This window comes from Podarcis muralis, chromosome 16 (assembly GCF_964188315.1).
Source record: "Podarcis muralis chromosome 16, rPodMur119.hap1.1, whole genome shotgun sequence".
NCBI lineage: Eukaryota > Metazoa > Chordata > Lepidosauria > Squamata > Lacertidae > Podarcis > Podarcis muralis.
The window spans coordinates 14261592-14285277 of NC_135670.1; the positions used below are offsets into that span (position 1 = coordinate 14261592).

General features: G+C 49.4%; 1 protein-coding gene across 2 annotated transcripts; it reads left to right on the top strand.

The window, feature by feature from the left end:
• The first annotated feature begins 4023 nt into the window (after positions 1-4023).
• FOSL1 (FOS like 1, AP-1 transcription factor subunit) lies at positions 4024-22870 on the top strand. Of its 2 annotated transcripts, none has more exons than XM_028710159.2 (4): positions 4024-4177; positions 14677-14934; positions 18911-19018; positions 20186-22870. In XM_028710159.2, the coding sequence occupies exons 1-4, from the start codon at positions 4097-4099 to the stop codon at positions 20672-20674; spliced, it is 936 nt and encodes a 311-aa protein (XP_028565992.2). In that variant the 5' UTR covers positions 4024-4096; the 3' UTR covers positions 20675-22870. The 2 variants fall into 2 exon arrangements, with proteins under 2 accessions (XP_028565992.2, XP_077776444.1); XM_077920318.1 differs by having other exon boundaries at positions 4060-4177; positions 14680-14934.
• The last annotated feature ends 816 nt before the right edge of the window (positions 22871-23686 follow it).

Here is a 23686-nt window from a genome sequence, read left to right on the forward strand (position 1 = left end):
GGTAGCCCAACTGTTCTTATATGCCCACCCACTTCCTTCCATCCATGCATGTTCTCTTTTCCACCTCATCCCCTGTTATGATATGATACGATACAATACAATATGAGAATCTTTATTGTCATTGTCCCATACAGAACAACGAAATTGGAAAAAAAAAAATCTACATAAGACATTCAAAACCAACAAGCCTGCTATCCCAGCTATCCCAACCTGGTTAGCTCCCTAAAAACTCTGATACCCCATTTTAAAAATACAATATACTCCCATAGAGACTCCGTACACTGCGTTTAAAACCAAAAGCGCGTTTGGGTAGAAACTGTTTCTCAGGCGGCTAGTCCTAGTCTTTATAACCCTGTACCTTCTTCCAGAAGGCAGAAGCTGAAAGAGATCACTTCCGGGGTCCACACTATCCTGCACTATCTCTGCAGCTTCCTTATGACACCTGGAAGCATAGATTTGATCCAAGGTGGGAAGAGTGCACCCAATTATTCTCTCTGCAGTCTTTACAACCCTGGAGAGTCTTGTTTATTCCCTGACCGTGCAGCTCCCACACCACACACACAGACCATAAGTTAATGCACTCTCAACAGTGCAATGGTAAAATGCTTTGCCAAGGCCCGGCCAAGGCTGATTCATGGTCTCCCTCAGGAGGTGGTAGACTCTCCTTCCCTGGGGGTTTCCAAGCAGAGGTTGGATGGCCATCTGTCTCCGGTGCTTTAGCTAAGATTCCTGCATTGCAACGGTAGATTCTATGATTAATGCAAATGGGGCATTGCCAGCCGGCCTTCTTACTTGCACGCAGCCCAGGGGGTGCCCATTGCTGCCAGCTTCTTCCTTCTCCTTAGTCTCCTTATTAGAACTGAGCAGGCTGCTAAGGAGGATGGGGAGAGGGGGAATCAGAATCCGTTGGTGGCTCTATCCTTGGTCATTGCCTCTGGCTCCTCTGTCTTGCCTTCCACTCCATCAGTCTTAGGGGGCAGCAGCTACCACTGCCCAGGCCCCCTCAGTGTAATCTCTGAACCTCTCTGGATTTGCTTGCTCCACGGGGCTGAGAAGTTTCTGTTTTTAGGGATAAGCCACAGATCTGCCGGCTGACTCCGCTCCTCTTCCTCCAAGGTGAGTCACCAAAGTCCTATTGCAGTGTCTCACATCCTGCCAGATCTCGAAGGAAGAGATTCATGTCATCCCTTGAAGGGTTTTTTAATTTGTAAAACATTAGGGAGTTCCCTCTGCCCTGGGAGTTTTCAGAGACTTTGGACCCTGAGCCCTGACAGTGGAAGACAAGTGTTTTATTCCTGGAGTAGCAAGACAAACACTTCCATCTCTGGTCCAGATAAGGCTGCATCTCATATGGTTAGAATTAGCAGGCGTGTGTGCTCTCCCAAGGTTGCTCTCCCTGTCTGTTTTCCTCTCTTTGCTCAAGCCTCAGTTTCCTCATTCTGTACAATGGGAACAGAGCTGTGCAAAGGGGATCGCTGTGCAATGAGAACTGGGGAAACATCTGCCTTGCATGCGGAAGGTCCCCAATTCAATCCCCATCATCTCCAGGCAGGGCAGGGAGAAAGCTCTGTCTAAAAACCCTGGAGAGCCCCTGCCAGTCAGTGTGGACAATACTGGGCTAGATGGAACAGTGGTCTGACCCAGCTTCCTATGGCGTTCATAAAAGTGGCCTCCTTCACAAGCACATTCAAAGTGTTGCGTAGGTGGGGACCAATGATAATAGATGTACATGCACTCTGTTTGCATTTCTCAATGAGGTTTCCCCAGATGACCCTCTAACCCAGAAACTGCCCCTCTCCCCCACTTCTATCAGCCGTTAATGGTTTGCTGTACTTGATTACACATGCCTAGGGGAATTCTTCACTTTCCGGCCCCAGGGTAAAATCTGGAAAAAAAACTTTGAAATATCAACAGCATTGTGCAGTCAGCCTTGCTTCAAAGGATCACCTAAGTGTGTGTGTGTGTGTGTGTACAGGATGCTGAGGGGGAGTCCTGCTTTCACTACCTTCACTTTCTCTATTCAGAAGTTGCCTTTTTAATCACTTTCTATTCCTGCCTCTTGAGGCCAAAAGCCAGGAACAGAAAAATGGAAAAATCCTGCTGCCTGGTTCTTCTGCTCATTACTCATAAACTCTACCCCATTCACATGCTAAGAAGGTTTGAAGCTCAGCTAGAAGTGTTGCGTTAGTGTGGGGCGGCTAAGGGACCAGTAGCCACATCACGCCATCTCTGCTCCAATCTTTCCTCTGGCGCGACCTCAGCAGGTGACCTTAATTCAGCGCCTCCCATTTTTTTAATTTTTAATTTTTGCACAGGGTGGGAGGACAACAAACGTGGTCTCCCTAGCAGGACTGTTGTACACTGCCTTGATCTCCGGACAAGAAAGGTAGGATACAAAAATGTGTAATGAATGAATGAATAATCATTATTGTTACTGATAGTGACATTGATGGTGGTGATGACAGTGGTATTTTGCTTCTCTCACGTATGTCATTGTGTAAAGTGCTTTACACACAGTCTTTGTACACTTTCCTGGGAGGAGTAAGTGCCTTTGAAATACAAAGGGCTTATGCCTTAGTAGAGATAAGCATGGCTTTTGACAGAACAATACCAAAGCATTTCTTCGGAAGAGGCTGCTTGAAGCTCTGGTTTTCTGCCAGTTCCCACTCTGTCAAGAAAAGAACCCAGGCATCCTAGTGCACCTCCCCTTCCGCTTTCAGTGATGGAGACACCAGCTGTCCCAGGTCTAAACAATCCAACATGCTGACCACTAGGCCACACTGCATCTGCATCATAAAACTTCTCCCACCCTCACGAACAAGTCAGGGATTCCAGCTTCTGTCCCACCAATGGACTCCACAGCTCTTTGTGAGATGGGGAAAGGACCCAGGAGTCCACATATCCCTGTACTACTGTTTAACATAGGAACAGGGAATTTATGGCAGAGATTATTGGATTTCAACTTCCATCACCGCAGCCCAGTGATCTGGGATGATGGGATTTGTAGTTCAGCAACCTTCGGAGGGTCACAGGTTCCCCCAACCCTGATTTGAAAGAACCCACTTTTTGAACCCTGATGGTGTGTGTGTGTGTGTGTGTGTGTGTTCTTCCACTAGCTGAATGGAACAAGATACTTTCTCTATCAAGGTTTACGGCCTGGCTCTATTCCCAGTGGGGAAATGATGGGGATTTCCCTGCTAATTGCCCACGGGGGTATGAGTCACCCCCGTGAAGAATATGAAACGCCATCTGGATTTGACCGGTACGGTGAGCACGTGCCTGATGGAAAAAAAGATGGGGGGGGGTGGCGAATAGGGAGCAAATAAATTTTATTTTCACCCACTCCTGAAGTCTATCGCCCCCCACTTCTCTCCCCATCCCTCTCCGCGCTGTGAGCAAGGTGTCCAGCTCCGAAACCCTCTTTTCCCAAAAACAAAATTCAGCCCTAGACCAGATTTTTCTTTTTATTAAGAAAAATAACAATCCTAAAAGTGCTTCCGAGCATGTGCAGAGTGCCCCATTCTCCATTGTAAGTGAACTATTCAGATTAAGAAGAGCTGGACTATGAGGCCGAAAGGAGGGATTTTCCAGCGAGGTTTGAATCTCTGAACCTCTCATCTCAGTCTCCCAAATTGTGTCCTTCCTAATCCAAAAGCGCTCTCGGTCGAAACAGGGTTTCTACCACACACGTGAAAGCTTGGGCAAAGGGAATCCTTTTCGAGGAACGCCAAACAGGAAGAAATCAGGCCATTTAAGGGCATCTACGTCACCGCTCTCTGACTCACTCCTTGGAATGAACCAAGTGCGGCTTTAGCTAGGGGAGGCTGCAGTCCACTGAACCTTTAGCTTGTATTTTAAGATGTCTTTCTTGCCCGCAGGGGGTGTCATCTCTAAAGTTCATCGGGTTCCCTGTCGAAATGAGGTCTCAGGGGAGGGGTTTCCTACCCGAATACGCCGAGTGGCAGTTTAGCGATGTCTCATCCCCCCCTCCTTAGAGAATAGCGTGGGCTGGGAGCTCCCATTCATAAAAATCAGGCAAATGGAAAGCGCTCTTTTCAGCGTGTGAGACAGTTCGCTGGGCTGAGGCTGGGTAGAGATGTACAAAGGTTACGGAGCGGGAAGGGCACCTGCTCCCGGGAGTCATCGGCCCTCCACTCTGCGCCCAGGGACGCAGCAGGTAAGGCTTTTCTCCCTACTCTCTCCTAACTCTGGACACTCTTTAGTGTGCCATTGCCGGGCAAATGATCCCTCCCCACGCGTCTTCCAGGGCAGAGGCTTGAAACTGATGATTGCCCCAAAGACAGAAGCCTCAGGAGCCAGCTTGAATAAAATATTGGGGGGGGGGCAGGTATAATCGATCACAAGACGTGGGTCACGCACACTATTTGAATGGCAATGCCAATCAGCGGGGGGGGGGGCGCTGACCCCCTCCAATATTTTATTAGGGGACGAAGGGACCGCGGCTCCTATGTCAGGAGTCCCATGGGGAGGAGAGGGGTTTATAGTTCCAGGGTATGATATAGTTCCCGCGCTCCCGGTTTGAAATTTCTGAATAAGTGCTCGGGTTTCCCTGTTCCTGGGGAGCCCCAGTCTGCCTCTGATCTCAAGCGCCTTTCCCCCTAAATCGGGGTTGGAGAGGGGTTGCTTCTGTCAAGTGGGTGCTGTAAGAGAGAGAAGGAATTGTTGTGTTGTATTGCTTGTCCAAACGCTTAAAATGAAGCGATGGCGTAGTGGGAATTTTGTGGCCCTTTTTTTTATAGGTGCCTCTATGCCGGGTTTATTTCCATTCGATAATTTATTGTGTGTGTGTTTTCTAGGTTATTTAATATAGTTATCTACTAAAATTATAAACACGTTTTATTAGATTGCAATATGATTTCCAGCTATAGAAAAAAGAATACTCTCAATGTGCTCAGAGGCACGGGCAAGGGAGGTCAAACTAAACAAGGAGCGGGAGCAAATCCGGGTTTAAGAAGCCGCTTTGCTCGCTTTGGCTATTGGAGCAGTGCCGGTTTTGGCCGCTAGGGGGTAGCTCACGCCCGGCTTCCATAGTGGGTAAAAGCGCCTTGCATCTGATTTTTCTCTCAAATGAAGGTTTGGCTATTCAGTGTCAGCTCTGAAAAGAGATTATAGAGAGGTGGGTTCTTCGAATGGCTTTGACAACTGGTGGTTTTGCAAGAGGGAAGCTGCAGGGAAAGAGATAGCAGGAGTTTAGTTTTGAACCCCATCCACAGCGAGCGTATGTGTACAGCGCCTGGCACACAGCAGAGGTTTAAAAATGTAAGTTTCGGGTGCGTTTTCATCATTTCTTATGATTAAGCAGCATAGAAATCCTATTAGATAAAAATAAATATTTTATTTTTGGGAGGGGGGGCGAGGGGAACCAGAATAACAACATCTGGTTTTTATCCATAATTTTAGAGTTTCTTTAAGATTAAGTGATATATAAATCTTGTTCGATACAAAAAATAAAATAGAACCCAAGATTCCTGCATACAGTGGAATGGGGAGATAACTCTACAGGGGACACGAAGGAGGATCTGGGATGTTCGCAGGTTGCAGTCAACAAGCGTACAATCTGTGTGCACAAATAGCTGTACAGTACACTCATTTGGTTACTCACATTGAGAGTACGGTCTGTGTACCTTGTGCACAGAGTAGGCGAGCTGTTACCAATCAACAAAGTGTACCCTTTCTCATGGAAAACACTATATAGAGATTGCTTGAGCCTAGGTCAGTGTAGTGTGTGAACAAGCCTAATGTCTCATCTGTCCTTTATTCTGGTTGCAAATGGGGATTTGGGGTTAAGGGAAAGAGCTGAGCCTATAAGAAGAGACAGACGGGGTGGATTTTAGTGGATTGCTGTATGTGTGTGGTGTTTGGTGACTAAATCCACAGAGATGTGGCTAGATTGAATAAAACAGAGTCATCATTATGTGTTGGCATTGATAATTCTGGGGGCCTTTCACCCAGAAAACAAGATAAATTGATGACTCAAACTAGCTACTGTTGGCGAGAAAGTAAATATGCCAGCATCTAAACCCCATGGGGCTCTTCATCAGGCAGAGGAAGGTATGGTGGAAGGCAAAGTGTGAGAGATTGGTGGAAGAGAGCCTTGGATCTCAAGGATGGGGAACCTGCAGCACTCAAGAAGTTGTTCAGTTGCTATCTTCCCTGACCATTGGGCATGCTGGCTGGGGCTGATGGGACCCAGAGTCCAGCAACATCTTGAGGGCCACAGATTCCCTCCATCCCTTACATAGACTTTTCCTCAATGAATTTGCATTACCCCCCCCCCCCCAATCTGTTGGTGGCTTCCATCCTGCCTTGTGGCAAGGAGTTCCTTAAGCCGATCGTGCTTTCAGAAATTTCCCAGGAATAACCTGAGTTCCTGCAACTCATCATGAGTAAACAGGAAGGGAGATCATGGCTTCAACCAGGAACATAAAACTGCCACCTTGGGGATTGGGAGAGAATTTTCTGCCTTGTACAGGGATCCTAGGACAAAGAATGTTGGTATATTATCATTTTTAAAATACGGTTTGGATCAGAAACGCTCTACTGGAGAAAAAATAAATAGAGATTTTAGTATTGAGAAATAAGGGGGAAGAGTCATCGCTTGGGGGTCCCCGGTTCAATCCCTGGCGGGACCTCCAGGAAAGGCTGGGAACGAAACCTCCCACCTAATACAGTCAAAGTCACTGTTCCCCTTTCATAGGACTGTAGAGCGGGAAGGGACCCCAAGGGTCATCTAGTCCAACCCCCGGCCATGGAGGAATCTTTTGCCCGAAGTGGGACTCGAAACCACGGCCCTGAGTCTCATGCTCTACCGACTGAGTCATCCCTTCACAACAAGAATCTTATTTGGGGAAGGCCCACAGCTCAGTGGGAGAGCTTCTGCCTTGCAAGCAGAAGATCCCACGTTCAATCTCTGGCATCTCCAGGTGGGGCTGAGAATGCCCCTCCCCGGAAACCCCTGGAGAGCTGCTGCCAGTCCGTGCAGACAATACTGAGCTAGATGGACCATTGGATCTGACCGGCTATAAGGCAGCTTCCTCTGTTCCTACATCCATATTCTAGCAGAGAGGGGGGAAATTCAGGTCCGTGTATTTAAATGGGGGGCAGACGGTCCTTGCTCGGTGGCGACTTTTCTCTGCCCCCCCCCCCCCCGCAAAAAAATCCACACCTGGGTCGTTTCCCTGGGACAGGACGGGAGGGGCCGCGCTCTCCTTTTTTTCTGCTGTGTCATCTTGTGCTGTGTCATAACAAGGTGAGTCATCAGAACAGTCGTCAGTGCGAGTCACCCGCTCGACAGACAGCGAGGGTGGGGCGCCCTTCCCCTCTCCCGTTCCTTCCTCGGATCCCGTTTCAAAGGCAGCTGGGAGTTTTGTTCTTCCCCAATCCGCCTTCCTCTCCTCTTGCGAAATGCCCCTGGGAACCGGCTCAACGTAATAAAAAATAAATTTAAAAAATCTGCCAGCTCTCGTCCTACCTTGCAAGGTTGGCGGATGATGCACATGGAAGAACTGTTGCACTCCATCTCTTAGCATCCCTAGCCAGTCTGGACAATGGTCAGGGAGGATGGGACTTGGGGGGGTCGAGGGCACCCAATTCCCCACCCCTGACCCCCTATGCGATGTGCTCTCTAAACCCAGCAGGGAGAGTTAAATTAAGTAGTCCTGGTAGTATTTGTTACAGCACCTCCTTCTGGGGGGTCCTTCTGTCTCCGTCTTCTGTCTTTCCATGACGCTGTCTGTCTTTAAAATCTGCCAGGGTAATGTTCTCTTAAAAGCACCAACAAAAGGGGGTGTCCGAGAGGGGAATGTAAACTCTTTTCCCTTTGTGTCAGATGTGTGTGGTGGGGATGGTGCTTTCCAGAGGAGAGTCACTGCTGTTTCATCTGCCTGGCAGCTGAACCCTTCTGAAAAGTGGGTCTATCCAGTCCAATATGTTGCCAGCCGGAAGCCCTCTAGCCAAGGCATGGCTTAGAATCATAGAATCATAGAGTTGGAATAGACCACAAGGGCCATCGAGTCCAACCCCCTGCCAAGCAGGAAACACCATCAGAGCACTCCTGACATATGGTTGTCAAGCCTCTGCTTAGTAAAAGGTAAAGGTACCCCTGCCCGTACGGGCCAGTCTTGACAGACTCTAGGGTTGTGCGCCCATCTCACTCAAGAGGCCGGGGGCCAGCGCTGTCCGGAGACACTTCTGGGTCACGTGGCCAGCGTGACATCGCTGCTCTGGCGAGCCAGAGCCGCACACGGAAACGCCGTTTACCTTCCCGCTACTAAGCGGTCCCTATTTATCTACTTGCACCCGGGAGTGCTATCGAACTGCTAGGTTGGCAGGTGCTGGGACCGAAAGACGGGAGCTCACCCCGCTGCGGGGATTTTCGATCGGCAAGCCCTAGGCGCTGAGGCTTTTACCCACAGCGCCACCCGCGTCCACAGCGCCACCCGCCTCTGCTTAAAGACCTCCAAAGAGGGAGACTCCACCACACTCCTTGGCAGCAAATTCCACTGTCGAACAGCTCTTACTGTCAACTCTTACTTGCCCTCCACATCTGGCACCCAGGCTGAGGTAGACTTCTTGTGGACATGGAGGTTTGCCTCAGAGATCGTGATAGACCAGGGGTCAGCAAACTTTTTCAGCAGGGGGCCTGTCCACTGTCACTCAGACCTTGTGGGGGGCCAGACTATATTTTTTTGGGGGGGGAATGAACAAATCCCTATGCCCCACAAATAACCCAGAGATGCATTTTAAATAAAATCACACATTCTACTCATGTAAAAGCACGCTGATTCCCAGACAGTCCGTGGGCCGGATTTAGGAGGTGATTGGCCTGGATCCGGCCCCCGGGCCTTAGTTTGGCTACCCAAGTGATAGACCCTACCTTCTGTGAATCCAAAGCGAATCTGACACAGAGTTGGAATTTATAAACATGAAAAACTTGGGTGCATTAATGCCAAGGGGGCCTACTCTGAGTAGGACTCAGTTGCATGCAGCCCACTGCACGTTCAGTATGATGAGAGAGGGAGCGGTGTCTCTCTGCAGCAGTGACTGGGGAACCTCTGGGTGTTGCAGAACTCCAACTCCCATCATCCCTCACTGCTGGCCTTGCTGGCTGAGGCTGATGGAAGTTGGAGTCCAACAGCATCCAGAGGCTGATAGCCACTCCCCTCCCCCATTCCTGGCCCTGCAGCATCCAGGATTTTCCGCCTGGGCCTCTACCAGTGTAATGTGCCATGGTCAGAGTGTTGGGCTAGGACCTGGGAGACCAGGGTTCGAATCCCGACACGGCCACAGGGTTACTTTTAAGGATAAGGTGGAGAGGAGGAGAATAATGTGCTCCACCTTGAACTCCTTACAAGAAAGGTGGGCTATAAATGTGTTTTTTATATGTTGAACTCATGCCCTGTGTTGTTCTAACCACTGTGCATCACTCCCCTTGAGGAGCAGGGTGTATTACCCAAGAGACCCAACTTATCCTGCAAGGGAGAGTGGCGGCCTTGCAGTGAAATTGCAGACAGTGTAGTTAGTGGTTAGCGTGTTAGACTAGGACATGGAAGATGCAGGTGGCAGCAGTACCCACTCAGTCTTGAAGCTCACTGGTTGACTAAACAGAAAATGGAAAGAATAAAATCTGCTGTTCTCATCCTCTTACAATTAAAACTGTAGAGTTGGGAGGGACCCTGAGGATCATCTAGTCCAACCCCTGCAATGCAACTGTCCCATATGGGGATCGAACCTGCAACCTTGGCACCACACTCTAGTCAACTGAGCTGTTGGTATACCAAGGATCTTGGTATAATTGGTTCTTGGTGGAAGCGTGCCATTTTGCCAGTAATGTCCCCCGTCCCCCCGTTAAGTGGTGTACAAATTTTACGAAATAAATAAAGCAAATTAAAAGTGTAATAAAACGAAGTTTTCCGATCGTGACTCTCCTCTCCAAAAAATTGGGAAGTAGGCTCTTTCAGGTTGCTCTAACCCTTCCCCCACCCCCGATTCTGGCCAAGAACCCAGGAGTCCTGCTTCCTAGCAGGCTACCTGGGCCTGTGCAACAGCCTTGTCTCGAGACAGGTGGCTCTGGGTTTCCCCCACCCTCACCTGGGCTGGAGGTAGGATGTGTCAGAGAAACAGCAGGCAATGAGTCTGTGTAGGTTTTGAGGCCGCTCCCAGCGAGTCGGCTGAGATGACGCCAGCTGCCCCACGTAGAAGGCCAGGGCGGGCCTCCCCGGAGGTGTACCAACATGCCTCAGGGAAAGGCAGAGGCTACTGGGGAAGTAGGTCAAGGGGTGTGTGAAAAGGGCACTGGGTGCGTAATTCCGGGGGGTAGAGAGGCAGCTGTCTCCTCTCTGCCCTGGGGCTTAATGGCTCCACTGTGTAGGGTGGGGGAATAGACTGGGAACTGAGCTCTGCTGCAGTCCTTCCTTTGACTATGTGAGGTGACAAGTGTTCCTGAGCATGTGCAGAGGGCCAGCATGCAGCCTCACACAGCTGGGATATGAGGGGAAAGGCAGATTGCTATCCCAAGGCAGTTCGGCTCCAGAGGTGGGAAATAAAAAAAGCTTGTTCCTGCAAGATTGAGAGGTGGTCACCGGCTTGGATGACTTGTCAAAGAGAGCTAGACAAATATCATGGGGAATAAAGGTTAATAATGGCGGCTAGCTGCTATGGCTGTGCTCTCTCTGCCTCTAAGTAACCCTTGTTGGGCACTGCAAGCCGGGAAAGTTGCATTGCGCTCTGGTTCCTGTTTGGTGACCTCTCCCAGGCATCTAGATGGGACGCGGGTGGCGCTGTGGGTTAAACCACAGAGCCTAGGGCTTGCCGATCAGAAGGTTGGTGGTTTGAATCCCCATGACGGCGTGAGCTCCCTTTGCTTGGTCCCAGCTCCTGCCAACCTAGCAGTTTGAAAGCACGTCAAAGTGCAAGTAGATAAATAGGTACCACTCCAGCGGGAAGGTAAATGGCGTTTCCGTGTGCTGCTCTGGTTCGCCAGAAACGGCTCAGTCATGCTGGCCACATGACCCGTAAGCTGTACGCTGGCTCCCTTGGCCAATAAAGTGAGATGAGTGCCGCAACCCCAGAGTCTGTCACGACTGGACCTAATGGTCAGGGGTCCCTTTACCTTTACCTTTTACCCAGGCATCTATTTGACCACTGAGAGGACAGGATGCTGGACTTGCTGGGCAGTTGGCCGGATCCAGCAGATCTCTTTTCATATTCTCTCTTCCTTAAGTATCTTGGGCAGGCAAGGGCTCTGTCTTCCAGGAAATTATCTTGCACGAGGTTCATGGAAACGAATCTCCCATTATTGTGCAACTCTTCCTGGTCCTAGAATCATAGAATCGTCGAGCTGGAAGGGACCACGAGGGTCCAGTAGTCCAACCCCTTGCCATCCAGGAATCTTCTGCCCACGACCCTGAGGTTAAGAGTCTCATGCTCTACCCATCGAGCTATCCTATGCACATGGTTTGTGCAGGAGAAGGTTACCAGTGGGTTGGGCCCTGCGGGTCAAGTCTGCCGCTCTCAATGCTGTCCCGAAATCTACAGCCTGTGTTTAAAAAAGTTCCATATGCTCAGAGACTTTGCTTCTGTTCATTGGGGGATATAGGAAGCTCAGAGAACTTTAGATGTCCCTTTTATGAAGAGGCACGTAGTGAGACCATTGATCCCCTGCTGGTGAGGCTCACTGACCTCCCAAAAAAGCAAAAATTTGACCTTTTCCTGTTAGGCAAAGATCATAAGACGACCCGGATGGTCGCCAGATTCTGTGTACAGATCTGTAGGTGCAGACCATCCCCCAATCCAAACTAGTTCATTAAGAAAATCCCCAAACTCGGTTCCATGGGTGACTCTGGGTCATCTCTCTGCGATAGCTTATCTTAGAGTTTTAAGTGTCTATATGCTTATTGCATTTATAAATTTTAAATTTATTGTTGTAAAGGTAAAGGTACCCCTACCCGTACGGGCCAGTCTTGACAGACTCTAGGGTTGTGCGCCCATCTCACTCTAGAGGCCGGGGGCCAGCGCTGTCCGGAGACACTTCCGGGTCACGTGGCCAGCGTGACATCGCTGCTCTGGCGAGCCAGAGCCGCACACGGAAACGCTGTTTACCTTCCCGCTAGTAAGCGGTCCCTATTTATCTACTTGCACCCGGGGGTGCTTTCGAACTGCTAGGTTGGCAGGCGCTGGGACCGAGCAGCGGGAGCGCACCCCGCCGTGGGGATTCGAACTGCCAACCTTTTTGTTTATTGTTTATTTATTGTTGTACATTCTTTTAAATGTTTGTTTTCCTTCTGTGATTGTACCCCCAAGTGTGTTTTATAATCTGGTCTCCGACCGTAATAAATTATCTGTCTGTCTGTCTATCTATCTACAGCCTGTGTGAGATGGGAGAAGGGCTTCCAGATTTAAGAGGCCATTTGATGCCTGGGAGGTTCTGGCAACCTTGAATTTATTTTCTATGAGGGTATCTGTATAGGGCTATTGGTGGCTCCCAGTGGCTCTGCTGTGGGAAGGTAGCAAGCTAATTGCTTGGAATTATAATGGGGGCTGATCTAGTTGCCAGGTTTATCTGATGTTCTTATGCTATTTGATTTTTTATTTAATGTTTTAAAATTGATTGTACTTTTTTCATTGTTGTTGTTTGCACCACTGGGCACCTTTGGTGGGGTGGAAATTGAAGGAAGGAAGGCATTCACATTGTCGTTGCTATGATGAAGAGAGGCTTGTTCTCTTTTCAGAAGAAGCCCTTGTTATCGAAGAATAGAATTCTATAGTTGGGTCTATGTCCATCAGTGGCGTGCGGGTCAGCGGACTAGGTGGACAAGGCTAGTTCCCTAAATGTTCCCTTGGTGCTTCCTTCCCAAAGCCCAGGAAGCCTTCTGTCTGGTTTAGGGAGGTACAATACGCACACATGGGACGTTGTTGTGATGTTGTGACATTGTGACGTCACCAGGGCCGGATTTAGGTTTGATGACGCCCTAAGCTACTGAAGGTAGTGGGGCCCTTTATAGGTCCAACAAATTGCCGCTGTTTTTTGTGTTGAATATATGCTATATGGTAATTTATGGACCTAATAGGTATCTAAAGCCATTTGCACATATTGCCACGCAACCAGTCCATGCAGAATGTAGGCACCCTATTTTAGAGAGCAAGCTACATTCTGCATGGACTGGTTGCGTGGCAATATGTGCAAATGGCTTTAGATACCTATTAGGTCCATACACAACACAAAACACTGTTGCTGTATGTAGTTTTTATTTTATTTGTTTTTTATCTTATATTTTGGAAATGTACATCCAGGGTTTTTTTCATTATTTTTTTGGAAGAGAGTGGGGCCCTAAGCTATAGCTTGTTTAGCTTATACGTAAATCCGGCACTGGATGTCACTGTTGTGACGTCACCCCTCCGATTGCCCTCACAAGCTGGTTCCCTCTGGCGCTAACTGTTCCCCTACGAAAAATTTCACCACACGCCACTGTTTATCCATGCTACCCTGAACATGCCCAATCTCGTCTGATCTCGGAAGCTAATCGGGGGCAGGTCTGGTTAGTACTTGGATAGGAGAATTGTAGAGGATCATCTATGCAGAAATCTTTTGCCCAATGTGGGACTCGAATCCGTGACCCATAGATTAAGAGTCTTGTGTTCTACTGACTGAACTATGGGCCCAGTTGCACCTGCATGCCTCTGTGCTTGGTTTTGAAACTCAGCCAGTTCCAAAAGCTGTGGAGGTGAAGTCAATGCAAAAGGGGGCGAGAGCAGCCTGCCTTTTAAAAAAGGGAGAAGTATGGTTTGTTTTAATTATTTTGTGTAGTAAAATGGGGAAGAGGTGGCAAAATACTTCTCTCCTCTACCAGCAGCTTCACTGTCATTGGCCAGAACACCGGAAGGGAGGAGTAAATTAGTAATCTGGATGAGAATTTGAGTAGAGCAACCTTCACCAATGTAATGTTTTGGACTACAACTCCCATCAGGCATGCAACATGACTGCCAGCCGCGGCTGATGGGAGATGTAGTCGAAAACATCTGGGGGGAACCTTATTGGTGAAGTCTAGGGTGACATGTCCAGCAACCTTCCCCTGACCTGGTGCCCTCCATATGTTTTGGACTACAACTCCCAGCAGCCCCTTCCAGCAGCCATGCAGCATGGCAGCTGTGTCTCTATGTACAGTATATAGCAACATTTTAATTTTGCTAAGCTCGCGATTTGCTGTGCCCCCCTGCTCCAGCAGGGTTAAAAGGGGGGCAAGGGGGGGACTTCCTTTTGAGTCAGGCATGCAAAACCTCAGAACATACAAAGCGCTTGAAAGAGTGCCTTTAGGCATGCCCAGAGTGCAGTCTCTAAAATGGCCAATCTGTTGCAGTCCAACTCATCTGGAAGGCACCAAGGACTCAGCTGTACAGCTGCAAATATAATGTTTTAAGTGCATTATACAAATGTGACACTAGATGGCGATGGTGAGCTAATGGCAAATTCAATTTTTCTTAAAAAGCATTTTCGCAGCGGTTTTTTAGACATGTCTAGATTCCACCCAGGCTGCGAAAGGAGGCCTTTTCCTCCTAGGAAAGTTTGTGCGCTCGTTGGTGGCTTCTGAGCTCCGGCAGATCTCTCCGCAGAGACGCCCAAGCTCTGTTTGTGACCCTCTTTGTCTTCTTCCCCTCCAGCAGAAGTACCCGTCTGATCCCGGGGCCGGCAGCAGCAGCAGCAGCAGTGCCGCCAGCGGCTTTGTCCCCAACCTCAACACCATCACCACCAGCCACGACCTACAGTGGATGGTTCAGCCCACCATCATGGGCGCTTCTCCAGGAATCCCCCCTTACCCGCGACCCTACCGTTGCCCGCACTATCCTCCAGGCATTCGGCCGGGTGTGATCCGCACTGCTGGGCCAATCCTGACACCGCGGAGGCGTCATTCGGAGCATGTGAGTATTAGGGTGGGTGGGCAGGGAGGGAATGTGGAAGGCCCAGTGGGTAGATGACAGCAGAAGGTTCCTGAAAAATATGTGAAGCTTAGTGCATTTGTGCAGCGACATTTCAGTGTGGCAAAGATCTGCTGTTGCCTCCTAGATAGAGGAGGTTAAAAAGGAGGGAAGAGACTCTGAGGGCAGGCTTGGAACATGCAAAGAATGTACAAGAGGCAGGATTAAGAGGCCCGAAGCACTTAAAGGATTTTGGTGCCCCCATATATGTCAAAATACAGTGGTACCTCAGGTTACAGACGCTTCATATTACAGACTCTGCTAACCCAGAAATATTACCTCAGGTTAAGAACTTTGCTTCAGGATGAGAACAGAAATCGCGCCATGGCGACAGCGGGAGGCCCCATTAGCTGAAGTGGTGCTTCAGGTTAAGAACAGTTTCAGGTGAAGAACGGACCTCCGGAACGAATTAAGTTCTTAACCCGAGGTAGCACTGTATAAGCAAATAATAAACCGTAAAATGAAATTCTGTTAAAAAACAAAAAAAAACCTACAATAAGATGGATAAGAATCTTTGGTTTTGTATACAGTGGTACTTTGAGTTTCAAACGCCTCAGGTTACAAATGCTTCAGGTTACAAACTCTGCTAACCTGGAAGAGTTACCATGAGTTGAGAACTTTGCCCCAGGATGAGAATGGAAATCGTGTGCCGGCAGCGCAGCGGCAGCAAGAGGCCCCATTAGCGAAAGCCCACCTCTAGTTAAGAACAGTACCACTGTACTTCTACTTTATATTTGAAAAAATGTTCTCCTGCTTTTTCTTATGGCATTGACTTTGATCAGGTCCTCAGCAGGGCCATATTTACCTGAGGGAGCAAGGGGTGCGGGGCACCCGGGTGCCGAATTCTGGGGGGCACCAGGTGCCTGCCGCTGAAGCCGCCTAAGCTCTTAACTATCTACCTGTTATTAAATAATAAATAATTTTGATCAAGCTAGAAAAAACAAAATACACATATACCTAGGTATTACCGAAATGTATACCTACTGTTTCACTAAAGGACTTTTGACTTTGTGCGCTCATCTACCAAAGACGCACTGCACCAGCAGCGGCGCTTGTCATTCACAATGATGCCGTGCATGCGAAATTAACTCTTACATCAAAATATTATGTTACGTATTGTATTGAGCTGCTATGCGGCAGCGGGGTCAGTGGGACCTTTGACACGACTTGATGATTCTCCTAAGTCGGTGCCTAAACAATACTTATAAGTTTGTGTGTGGTGGCGCTAATTTGGGGGCTAAACTAAATTTGGGGGCGCTGGGTGGATCTTTGCAGCCCAGCGGCACATAGGCTAAAGACAGCCCTGGTCCTCAGAATGAATATTACGTAGTACATCTGCTCCTATGCTTGGTAGAGAGAGAAGGCACCCAGCCTGCCTTGTTGCAGAGTTCTTCCGCTGGGATTTTTTAATAAACTTCAACTGAGAAAAGAAACACTCAGCTGAGTAATTTATGACCATTAATGTTAAAAATCCGGCAATGAAAATTTCCCTGCTTCCCTTGATGCCCTAAGCCAGCCTTTCTCAACCTGTGGGTCCCCCGATGTTGTTGAACTACAAATCCCATCACCCCTAGCTAGCAAGGCTAGCTCAGGGATGATGGGAGTTGTAGTCCAACAACATCTGGGGACCCACAGGTTGAGAACCACATGCGTGGGCAAACTAAGGCCTGGGGGCCAGATCCAGCCCAATCGCCTTCTAAATCCAGCCCGCGAACGGTCCGGGAATCAGCGTGCTTTTACATGAGTAGAATGTGTCCTTTCATTTAAAATGCATCTCTGGGTTATTTGTGGGGCATAGGAATTCGTCCATTCCCCCCCTCCCCGCAAAAAAATTATAGTCCGGCCCCCTGATGAAAAAGTTTGCTGACCCCTGATCTAAAGCATGCTCTTTGGGAAACATTTTACTCCATTTTGGAACAAGAATGTGCTTCTCAAGTACTTGTTGCCCCTTCATGGCCACAGAAACCATTTTCTTAGGTCTACTCCTATTAGGTTGGGCCCAGGGATGCTGCAGGGCTGTGTCACCCACACGAGGGTTGCCATATGTCCGGAATTTCCCGGACATAGCCGGGATCCGGCCATCGGAAACAGTGTCCTGGCGGAAATCGCTGAAATGTCTAGGAAAATTCAGATGTATGGCAACTAATGCTGGAAGTTTCCCTGATTTCCTTAAAAATAGCTCCAAAACTTCATTTTATTATTTTAGATTTTGCACAAAAAAAAAAAAAGGTCAGCTTTTGGCAAAACTAAATCTTTGGTTAGAGTGTGTTGCTGATCATATGGGTGCATTATTCCATTGCAGGGGGTTGGACACTAGATGATCCGTGGGATCCCTTCCAACTCTAGGATTCGCCTTTATACATATATAAAGGTGAGGTTGGAACAGCCTGGTTGCAAGGTGTGGCGTCCTATGGGTGGACTAACTAGGGGGAGGGGAGCCCAGAACATGATACAAGCCGACATCCTTTGAAACACCCAACGGCATGGGCAGATAGCTGGGATAGAAATTCCCATGTTAAGCAATATGATAGCACAAAGGGATGTACTGTTGCAAAGCACGATGCACAAAGCACTCTGGGAAGAAAACCAGCCCTGCACATTTCAAAGTCTTCATGTGTACTTAGCTTTGTATATCCTCAGCATGTTGATAAACTCAGCAGGCCTGCACTCTGGACATGGCCAAAGGCTCTCTTGTCAGGGTTGGATTAAGCATTATGCAAAATAAGCATGTGCTTAGGCCAGGGGTCAGCAAACATTTTCAACAGGGGACCGGTCCACTGTCCCTCGGACCTTGTGGGGGGCTGGACTATATTTTTTTGGGGGGGGGATGATCAGCCCATAGTGTGGGGTGGGGATTATGTCATGTGCACAGTACCCTTGAAATGCACCTCCGTCCAGCACTGAATGAACATTATCACGCAGTCTGTAGATGCCTCAAGAGGGCCTCTGGGCATGCACAGAGTGCAGGCCCGCTAAACCTTGGCACATGCAAGGAAAGTGCAAGAGGGCGCTTCCAGCAGAGTCCAGTCTCCAAAAACGGCTGAGCTGCTAGTGTAAATTAAACATGGCCTGCTTTTTTATCTGCCTGGTGGGATCTTTCATAGCCGTGCAACAGGCATAGGTTTGCCAGCTATCTCTTTTTGATGGCCTGGAGAGGCGGCAGCAGGAGGGGGGCCTGTTTAGCTTCTCTGCCCATCACGTAGCTGCGGAAGGGCACAGAAGCAGTACTGGAAGAAAAGGACACATATTTTCACTAGAGATTCGCTAGAGATTAAGGCCAAGATGCTGTTGGTGGACCATCTCAGCTGCGTTTCCGTAGGCACTTGCGCCCTCTGCTGTCCATGAAGCGCATAGACGGTACTCCAGTTTGGAGAGAGAGCTGCCTCCAGTCATAGACTTGTGGAATTATAGAGTTGGAAGGGATCCTGACGATCATCTACTCCAGGGTCTCTCAAACTTGGGTCTCCAGCTGTTTTTGAACTACAATTCCCATCATCTCTGACCACTGATTCCACTAGCTAGGGATGATGGGAGTTGTAGTCCAAAAACAGCTGGAGACCCAAGTTTGAGAGACCCTGATCTAGTCCAACCCAATATGCAGCTGTCCCATCCGGGGATCAGCCTTGCAACCTTGGCATTATCAGCACCAACTGAGCTATGATGAGTCAACTTCCTGTTCAAATCAACTCAGTTCAGGACCATGTGGACTAGCAACTTTATTTCAAGGGGGAAAGGCCATAGCTCAGCGGTAGAGCACCTGCTTTCCATGGAAAAGGATCTGGGTTCAATCCCTACCATTTCCCAGGGCAGGGCTTGGACAGACTCCTGTCTGAAACTCTGGAGACAAAACTGAGCTAGGTGGATGAATGGGGTTTGATATTTGGTGTGAAGCAGCCTCTGATGTGCCCGTCTTCTGCAGCTGACACCCGAGGAGGAGGAGCGGCGGCGGCTGCGGAGGGAGAGGAACAAGCTGGCAGCAGCCAAGTGCCGGAATCGCCGGAAGGAATTAACAGACACCTTGCAAGCCGTAAGTGACTCTCCCATGCTCTCCCTGGTACTTCTGGAAGGTGGACTCTTTTATTTAGTTATTTAGTGTTTGCACCCCAATCTTCAGCCCCCCCAAAAAAAGGCTCCCAGAGCAGATTGCACAGAATCAGAACCAAGACAATCACTACCAACAGGCATACAATCTTCTTTTTTTTTTACATAATCCTATTTACTGATTTTTCACAAAGAAAACAAGAATCTTTACAAATTTTAACATAAGCCGTAAGTTACTTTATCCATTGACTTCCCATCCTCCACTTCCATGGTTTCCATAAGGTAAAGGTAAAGGGACTCCTGACCATTAGGTCCAGTTGTGACCGACTCTGGGGTTGTGGCGCTCATCTTGCTTTACTGGCCGAGGGAGCCGGTGTACAGCTTCCGGGTCATGTGGCCAGCATGACTAAGCCGCTTCTGGCGAACTAGAGCAGCGCACGGAAACGCCGTTTACCTTGCACTTATCTACTTGCACTTTGACGTGCTTTCGAACTGCTAGGTTGGCAGGAGCAGGAACCGAGCAACGGGAGCTCACCCTGTCATGGAGATTTGAACCACTGACCATCGGCAAGTCCTAGGCTCTGTGGTTTAACCCACAGCACCACATATTTACCCTTAAATGCTGCTTATTTCGACTATACCATTCAATGCATTCCATTGGACCTATTTGTCTTAATAATAAGATTGCTCCTATTTCCAGTCCTGCTCGCGTTTTCAGCTACCTATAGTAGTTCTTTAAATACTCAGTGGGAAGTTTCCAGTCCCCGAGAAATACAATCTACAAAAACAGGCAGAGAGCCCTCTTAGTAAAGTGGTAGAAGCAATATGCGGCCCCCTGGGCCTTCATATCTGGCCCTTGATCCTCTCCACAGGCCCCAACCCTCCCCGGTCTTGCTTGGCACTCTCCTTGCCTGAAGTATCATCCTTGAGCTCTGACCAGGCCTCTTGGTTCACCAGCTGTGGTGGCTGTTTTGCTTCTGGCCCCACCCACCACTGGCTTGTGGCCCCTGGGGATTGCCTAGAAAGGAATGTGAAGAGGGTCTTCTACACTCTGCCCTAGGGCGTGCTATTGTACTCAACAGTTCCCTTTTGCCTGTTTCTCTCCTGCCCTCTTTGAAAAAGTTAAGAAATCTGCATTTTCCCCCCTCCCCAGGAGACGGACCAGCTGGAGGCTGAGCAATCTGGGCTGAAGAAGGAGATTGCGGAACTGCAGAAGCAGAAGGAGCGGCTGGAGCTGGTCCTGGAGGCTCATCGACCGGCCTGCAAAGTCCCTGAGGAGTCCTCGGGAGAAGAGGAAGAGGGCCAAAGCCGGCCGGGGACCCTCGCCCAGCTTCCGGTCAAGCGGGAGTCCCCGCCGGGCCCCAGCGCCCCTCGCAGAGCAGCTCCAGTGCCTCCCAGCATCACTCTGCCACCCAGCGGCCTGCTGGAGCCAGAGGCTCTGCACACCCCGACCCTGATGCCCACGCCGTCCCTCACCCCCTTCACCCCAAGCCTGGTCTTCACCTACCCCACACCGGGGGACCCCGATGGCCCCTCGGGCTCTGGTTTCCCACATGAGGCCTGCTCCTCTGCCCACCGGCGCAGCAGCAGCGGCGACCACTCCTCCGATTCACTCAACTCCCCCACCTTGTTGGCGCTCTGAGGACCAGGAGGGACCCCCTGGCTCTGTGGTGGAAAGTCCGGAGAGCGGCGTCTCCAGACCGTTGCGGTTTCTAGGCCGCTTCTGCCCAGGCTTGGGTGGGGTTTTTTTTTGCTGCCAATGGTTCTCCTGGTCATCTGTATACATACCTCATTTGGGGTCCTTGCCTCCTCTGCTGGCCGGAGACCTCGCAGGCCTCTCGTTCTGCCGCCTGCACCCAAGTGCTTGGAGTCAAGTTGCCGGTCCTCAAGAAGGACCAGACCATCTTCCCTCCCACCCTACCAGAACTCAAGTCATTCCTTGTTTCTCCTTGCTGGTGGCCGAGGCAGGACAACCATCTCTTTGTGGGGTGGGCTCTAGTTTGGGATTTCCTGCTTCGGCCAAGGGGGTGGAACTCAATGGCCTCAAATGTCCCCCTCCAATTGTTTTATGACTTTTCACAACACTTAAAAAAAACCACAACCCTTACCCTTGATATCCTAGTGGTTTTAGAATAAACAAGCCTTTTACTGTGCACCTTTCCACTTCCTTTTCTCAAACTATTGTAGAATCTGCTTTCTTCAAAGCCAGGCATAGAAACGCTGATGTTAATCTTCCGTGAACCACCAAAGACTGATCTTTGTGCCCAAAATTATTTCCCATCTCCTGGATGAGGTGGGATACCCTTATGTCGCCCAGGGGTGGAGCCGGTTGAAGACAGATATTTTTTATTATAAACTCACACCTCCCACTGCTTCGCCTTGTCTTAATGTCTCATTTAGTTAATTTGGGTGTTGTTTTGCTCTTCTAAGAGGGTGCATCCTTTGTCAACAAAGCCTGTGGCAAAATGAAGGCGGCAACTTCATTGGTTCGGAACAATTATCCTGCTAAAGATGAACAGGAGGAGTGTTTGTTGTGCTGTTGGGAGGGCAGGAGGAGAGGAATCCCCTGTGAATTGATCAGGCAGCTGATCAAAGTCTCCTTTAGCACAAACCACAAGTCTGGGTTTGTGGAAGGGATTTTTCTGAGGGAAAATACGGGGAGCCTTATGGGCTCTGTGGATGTCAGAGAATCTGGATCTGTCTGTCCTGGGTACAGGAAAGTTTGCTCCATGGCTTTGCAGAATTGAAAAGCTTGGGCTTCCTAGAAGACAAACACCCAAGTTCCTAGTCCTCCTGAGCCGCTGGTTAAAAATAGAGAGCGGAGTCGAAATTCCTCAGATGTTTTAAAAATAACACTTGGGGGTTTCTTTTTCTTGCCTCCCTGGAAAAGGTCACTTTGAAGATTTCTCCCAAAATATTGTCCGCCATCCCCCACCCCCAGTTTTTCTCCCACAATACCGTGGGGCAACGCTAGTTCTGGGGCATTATGGGGGATGTAAAATGGTAACCTGGGTGCCCACAGTTGGCAGACAAGATAGAAGTTCTGGTACTGTCGTGTGACAGGTGAACCTCAGATACCGAGAAACAGGATCTCCCCTCTACCTGGAGAAATTCAGTGAAATTTGTGCCCCCAATTTATTTGCCTGCACGGGATGGGGAAACATGGCAGGACCAATGTTTTGGCAAAGGCTAAAAAGTAGCATCAGTAGAGGAGTGTCTTCCCTCAGCTTCTGTGGCCTATGCTCTGATAACCTCCTGTGTTAGATTACTGCAATGCGGTATACATGGAGCTGCCCTTGAAGGTTGTTCGGGAACTGCAGCTAGTGCAGAATTCAGCAGCTGGATTGCTGACCCCGGGGGCAAGATGGCCTGAGCATGTATCACAAATCCTCAAGGACCACTACCCACATGAACCAACTTGCACACTCCACATCGTGGAGGATGGCAACATGGGAACGGGCCTTTTCGGTGGTGGCTCTCTGCATCTGGAATGCTCTCTCTCGGAGGAAGCACGCCTGGCGCCCTGGTTGCCTGTCCTCAGGAGCCCAGTAAAACTATTTCTGTTTACTCAGGCAGGTGTTTGGTTCTTAACCAGAAGAGTAACTAGTTATGTCTGCGGCCTCTTTTTGTGCTCATTGTTTTCAATGTGGTGGGATTTGTTTATATATATATGTGTGTGTGATTGTCTTGGATGAGCACTTTAGGCTTATTGCTATTTTTTTATATTTGGTTTTCATGGCTTCTCCCTGTTTTTATTATGCAAGTCGCTTTGAGATGCTTCGGCTTAAAAAGTGACCAATAAAAATTAACACAAATATATATATCTATATATATAAAACACACGGCATGTGCTTTATTTGCAAGTGAGGATCTCCTTTCTTTGGGGGCTGAAGAGTGAACATCAGGATGAGACCAAAAGCCCATCCAGTCCAGCATCCTGGACAACTAGATGCCTCTAGGAGCCACCGGAGGAAACTGAAAGCAAGAGCCCCAGTACAGTGGCGTAGCGTGGGTTGTCAGCACCCGGGGCAAGGCAAGTAATTTGCGCCCCCTAACCCGTGGATGGCGGGTGGCGCTGTGGGTAAAAGCCTCAGTGCCTAGGGCTTGCCGATCAAAAGGTCGGTGGTTCGAATCCCCGCGGCGGGGTGCGCTCCCGCCGCTCGGTCCCAGCGCCTGCCAACCTAGCAGTTCGAAAGCACCCCCGGGTGCAAGTAGATAAATAGGGACCGCTTACTGGCGGGAAGGTAAACGGCGTTTCTGTGTGCGGCTCTGGCTCGCCAGATGCAGCTTGTCACGCTGGTCACGTGACCCGGAAGTGTCTGCGGACAGCGCTGGCCCTCGGCCTCTTAAGTGAGATGGGCGCACAACCCCAGAGTCTGTCAAGACTGGCCCGTACAGGCAGGGGTACCTTTACCTTTACCTTTAACCCGTGGATTTTAGCACTCGAGTCTCTTCCACTAGATTAGTGGTGCCCCCCCCAGATGTTGCGCCCGGTGCGGCCGGCCCCCCCTGCACCCCCCACGCTACGCCACTGCCCCAGTAGCTGATATTCAGATGCATTGCCTCTGCAGCTGAAGGTTTCATACAGCCCTCAATAAACTGTTCTTCCTGCCACATTTGCCTTGAAAGTTGCTTCTCTCAGCCTCTATAGCCC